Source organism: Bison bison, unplaced genomic scaffold (genome assembly GCF_000754665.1).
Source record: "Bison bison bison isolate TAMUID 2011002044 unplaced genomic scaffold, Bison_UMD1.0 scf7180017864527, whole genome shotgun sequence".
NCBI lineage: Eukaryota > Metazoa > Chordata > Mammalia > Artiodactyla > Bovidae > Bison > Bison bison.
The window spans coordinates 8671742-8677735 of NW_011495078.1; the positions used below are offsets into that span (position 1 = coordinate 8671742).

At 42.2% G+C, this 5994-nt stretch overlaps 1 protein-coding gene across 1 annotated transcript in view; it reads left to right on the top strand.

The window, feature by feature from the left end:
* Positions 1-4875: 4875 nt before the first annotated feature.
* FGF14 (fibroblast growth factor 14) overlaps positions 4876-5994 on the top strand; it is a 640089-nt gene continuing 638970 nt past the window's right edge. The window contains exon 1 of the mRNA XM_010831481.1: positions 4876-5083. Within this exon, the coding sequence (XP_010829783.1) occupies positions 4876-5083 (208 nt within the window). The remainder of the gene's footprint in view (positions 5084-5994) is intronic.

The window sequence follows — 5994 nt, forward strand, 5'->3', positions numbered from 1 at the left end:
AACTGCAAAGGAGCTGGGCATTATATTCTCTATTTGAATACCCATGTTCCCTCCCCAAAGTGTGGTGGGGTTGGGGTTTTATAGCTAAAAGGAAGAATGAAGTAGAAGAGTAACTGGAACAATTATAAAAAGATAGTTACAAAGATTTTTGATAACTAATCTCATGAAAGTTTATAGAATCTATATTAAGATTAAAATATATATTTTATTGTGTTCTGGTCATTATACTTACTTTTAGGTTTGCTTACTATAGTATGCTGAATGTGAAATTAATTCTTGAGTGAGCCTGATTATAAGAACTGGGTTTATTTTACTTGAGCTTTGTGATAACAGTCTTTTTTTTTTTCTATTTGTATATACTAAAGGTTTTCCTGACAGTTTTACGGTTACTATGAAATTTCCCTTATTTTCTTTAGCTCTAAAGCTTACATTTACTTTCTAATAGCTACTGTTTTTGTCATCTAATATTGATTTCAATGTAGCATGGCAAAGGGTAAGTAAATATTTTGATGTCTTCCAAAACAAAACTTAAATAAGGGTCTGAACTCAGGTGGGTGTATCTTTGGATCATCTCTAAGCTGGAGGCAAACCACCCTTGGTTTTCTTTATTGCATAACTGGAAATCTGGTTTAGTTTCATGAATTAGCATGCACCATGGAGTCTTGAAAACAAAGAGGAACTAAAGAGCCTCTTGATTAAAGTGAAAGAGGAGAGTGAAAAAGCTAACTTAAAACTCAACATTCAAAAAACTAAGTCATGGCATCTGGTCCTACCATTTCCTGGCAACTAGATGGGGAAACAATGGAAACAGTGACAGACTTTATCTTCTTGGGCTCCAAAACCACTGCAGATGGTGACTGCAGCCATGAAATTAAAAGATGCTTCTTGGAAGAAATGCTATGGCCAACCAAGATAGCATATTAAAAAGCAGAGACATTACTTTACTGACAAAGGTGTATATAGCCAAAGCTATGGTTTTTCTAGTAGTCATGTATGGATGTGAGAGTTGGACCATAAAGGAGGCTGAGTGCTGAAGAATTGATGCTTTTGAACTGTGGTGTTGGAGAAGACTCTTGAGAGTCCCTTGGACTGCAAGGAGATCCAACCAGTCCATCCTAAAGGAAATCAGTCCTGAATATTCATTGTAAGGATTGATGCTGAAGCTGAAGCTGAAGCACCAATACTTTGGCCACCTGCTGTGAAGAACTGACTCATTTGAAAAGACCGTGATGCTGGGAAAGATTGAAGGCAGGAAGAGAAGGGGTCGACAGAGGATGAGATAGTTGGATGGCATCACCAACTTGATGGACATGAGTTTGAGCAAGCTCTGGGAGTTGGTGATGGACAGGGAAGCCTGGCGTGCTGCAGCCCACAGGGCTGCAAGGAGTTGGACACGACTGAGTGACTGAACTGAACTGATGGAGTCTTCTACAGTTACTTTCACAGCGTAAATGCTCAATAAATATTAGTTGAATAATTATATAGGGTTCCTCAAAGCTTGTTAGAAATTGCAACTCCCTTTGACCAAAGGTGACCTGAATTAATGTTATGACATCTTTTTCAGGCAAAAGTATTTGGTATTTTTTGTTTGTTTAATAATGAGATTGCATGCGTGTGTACTCAGTTGTTTAAATTGTGTCAGACTCTTTATGACCCTTTGGACCACAGCCTGACAGGCTTCTCTGTCCATGGGATTCTCCAGGCAATAATACTGGAGTGGGTTGCCATTTCCTTCTTCAGGGGATCCTCCTGACCCAGGGATCAAACCTAAGTCTCTTATGTCTCCTGCATTGGCAGGTGGGTTCTTTATGACTAGCGCCACTTGGGAAGCCCTAATAATGTGATTAATAGCCTATATAATGTAAATGAATAATGTGTTGGTAAATATAGAAAAAAAAAACCATAGAAATTTCATTCAGTGTAAGAAAAGATTTCTCCTTGCTTTAAACAGCAAAATAAAGGAGAAGCAACCAACACGGTGCCTGGCATAATAGATTCTCAGTAAATAGTAGTCACAATTAATCACCTTTTATGTTGCTCCTTCGGTCACAGGACAAAGAATTAATACATTTTCCACCAGTACAAGACAAACCATAACTTTCTGGCAGTCATTCAATCATTCTCTATGTTAATAGGGATCAAGTTCACTGTCACAAAATGTAGAAGAGATTCTCATTTGGAGAGGCAAGAAGAGCTGCTTTGAGAAACACTCTCTCCACACAAACAGCATATGAGAAGATGCAAACAGGGCCCCAGATTTTACTCTAATTGTGGGATACCCCAGGGAACTCCGCAAGCTTTTACAGAAACTTTGAGCTGTGTGAGTTCAGAAGACCTTGATGAGGACTATTTTTTATTCAGCTGTGCACCTGGCCTATGTCCAGTGGTAATACATTGGGACATTCTGGAACCCCTGACAGGACACATTATAAAAGCAGCATGTGCTGTGTGACCCTGATTGATTGATATCAGAAATTCTGTCCTAATTATTTGGCCATGCTGTCTCATTTTCCCTCTTTCAAAAAAAGAACTCCACTATTCAGTTTTTTTTCAGGCTGCTTATAAGTCATTTGGCATTATATTCATAGACTTTTATATATTCTCTCTTTCCTTGCTTTCTCCAACTTTGTTTAAGCAAATTCTTTAAACTGTATGACATGATTCCTTAAGTATGTTGAGGACATCAGCATTTAACTTTCAAGCTTCTTAACTTAAAATTTGCTGGAGTTAAATTCCTCTTCTACCATGTTTAAAAATCAACTGACATTTCCCGAAAGGGTTATGGATACTGGATACAAATTTGACACCTCAAAACTCTTCTTACATATTAGAAAACACTAGCATGGAAAGTTGTTTATTATTTTAGTAACTGATAAGTAAGCAGTTGAATTTTTTAAAAATCAGTTTCTATTTGTCTTCAACAACATAAATCTACATCTATTTGTTTATAAGATAGCTTGATATCCCATGCAGAAGAGGTAATAGTTTAAATTTTTTGAAATTAAGACAGAGCTTAATAAGCTGGCATAACTTTAAGTCCTTTGCCTAACAACAGTGAAAGTGGTGAATTTTACTTTTTGAAAATGCTCAGCACACAAATATGAAATGTTAACATTTATTAATTCTGATTAAGAAGTACACTGGAATTTGTTATATGATTCTTAGTAACAGTTTGTATTATCTTGTATATTTTCCTCAAATGAGATAAAATAAATAAAAAACGCTGCCGTAAATCTTTTCATTTTTCTGGGAAATTAGGAAACTGGGTTACATCTTGATAAAAGAAAAAAAATTTGCCATTTTGTTAGGTTAAATGGTGGTGGCAGGTGACAAATTTGTAGACAAGCGTAGATAACAGAATAAGGATGAATTTAATGTTAGTTCAATTAATGAGTGCAGAAGAAAAAGCAATGAATTAGTGTGTGAATCAAGCAGAGTGCTTTCTGTACCAAAAAAAGTATTTGAAGATCATGGGTTGTCTAGAAAAGGCATAAATATTCCCATTTACATATGACCCTCCTCAACAAAGTATAGCTCCTCACTCTGATCTTAGTGATTGCTCTTTTAACAGGCAGTATCTGCAAGTACATATTTGTCATATGTCTAGTTTATATTTTTCCAACAGCTCTTCAAGTAGGATTCAAATAAGAACTAAAGGAACTTGAGTTTTCCTTAAGGGTTTAGATGCTTTCCAGGCTGTTTTTGTAAAGTGTAAGGTTCAACTAATGTTGGCCGAGTGGTACTATACTGCTGTTTCCGCTTAAACCCCTGCCTCCGGTCCATCCCATGTATTTTTGAAGGTTTGCTAATTACCATCAATTCTCCTTTTCAGAATTCACTTTGAAAGAGAAGGCTCTGTTAGCTGGCTCCGGAGGGCAAGCAGCAAGCCTCATCAGGCCGGGAGAGGAGGGAGGGGGTCGAACGGTGGGGCTGGGGCTGAGTGCCGGTGGTGGGGTGTGGGGGGTACTTCGAGAGGGGAACCGGCGGGGAGACTGCAGTGATACTGCCCTCCCCGGGCGGGTGCAAGCATCTCACTGGTGACGGGTCTGAAAGCACGTGGCTACGTCATGGAAAGCCAGTCTTTTCAATGCAAACTTCAACTCCTCCTCCCTTTAATGCCTGTAACTCACATCCGAGGCTGGGCGAGGAATCCGGAGGGGAGATTTTCCCCATGCTCACCGTTGTTGGAAACCGGCGGAGCGCGAGCCAGGAGCCAGGGGGTCCGTGGCGCTGTCTACCTACTACGACCAGCCTGCCCAGGCACCTCGATTTGCATCTTTTCTTCGTGGTGATTGAGAACTGCAGGTTTAATCCGATCCCACTGAGCACCGGCGATTGATTATTTAAAAAAAAAAAAAAAAAATCGACACAGAAGGGAGGCTGTGTCTTCGGCTGTCAGACTCGGAGGTGGTATCAGTGTGTGTGTGTGCTGGTGGTGGTTTTTTCTTTTCCTTTTCCTTTTTTTCTTTTTTTTCTTTCTTTCTTTCCTTTTTCTTTTTTTTTAATCTTCTCTCCTAGGGACAACACAATGGCAGTCTTCTCTCAGTGAGACGAATCCTGCTCAGCCTCCTGCAGACTCACTCATCCTCATAGCGATCAAGTAAAAAGGCTATGGTTTTCTCTTCGGGGATCTTTTGTGCATTCCTGTTCTCCTTGATTAACTCTGCTCTCAGTTGGGATTTCTTTGCTTTTTTGTTTGTCTTCACGCTGAAAAAGGATTTTTTGGCCAACCCTTTGGTAATAATCCAGTGGTGATCAAGGGGGATAAAATCGTTCACCCTGGCCGAAAAAAAACAATCACTGAGAAGTCTCAAAGAAATACACCACGTGAGGGGAAAAAACTGGGAGAAGATCCGGAATATCATCGTTTTTCCTATGGTAAAACCGGTGCCCCTCTTCAGGAGAACTGATTTCAAATTATTATTATGCAACCACAAGGATCTCTTCTTTCTCAGGGTGTCTAAGCTGCTGGATTGCTTTTCGCCCAAATCAATGTGGTTTCTTTGGAACATTTTCAGCAAAGGAACGCATATGCTGCAGTGTCTTTGTGGCAAGAGTCTTAAGAAAAACAAGAACCCAACTGGTAAGCAAAACATGCATCATGTTATGTTTTTCCTCCTAATAACCTGTCTGTTGCTCACTGAGCTAGATCTGCAGTTCTGCTATGCAGGAAGGCAGGGGAGACAGCAAAGGACCAGGACAGTGTAGTGTATAGAGCTATTGCATGGATAAACAAGGAACAGCTGGATCCGCGTCTCTGAGCCCCCAAACCCGTGTCAGCATCCCTTGGCTGTGACACAATCCGTCACTTGGAGGGAGGAGGAAACTTTTTTTTAATTAATGTATCTGGTTGCCGATGTTTGGTGAAGTATTGAAGGGTTTATGGCTTAAGGTTTGGCCCGAGGCAGCTGAAGCTTCGTTCGTTGCCAGGAAAAAGAAGCCGAGAGCTTCGCCGACTCGTGCTGCAGGCTTCGGGGAGACCTAGCTCGGCTCCGAGAACCTGTTCGAGACTTTCTGATTAGCTTGCACAATATCCGCCACCCCATCACCTTTACCAGAGTAGAAGGGGCTCCCCCTCCCTCGCGGCCCCCGCCTCCCGCCCCCGTCTAGCTCGCCGTGCGGGAGTTTTAACTCCTTCTCCCGTTTTCTGCCTCCGACACCTCCTGTCACTAGGGACACTTGAGCGGGGCTCCTGTCGGGAGGGAACCCCACACCGAGCCGACGAGCCCGGTCTCTCCCTGTAATAAAGCAGTCTCCTCGCCCCGTGTCTGTGTCCCCCGGGTGGGATGCGCCTGCCCCGGGTCCCTGCTTCAGCCTCGCGGCGATCGTGCGCCCCCTTTCCAAAAGGCTCCAACCGGGACACTTGCAGTACGTTACATAAGAAATGCAAATGCAGGTGATTCGGGGGAGTCGGGTCCCCGGGGCTCACTTCCCGGGATCTCAGTCTGAGGCGTTTGGGGGCGGCCGCGGACCTGTGGGCGAGCCGCCCTGGGG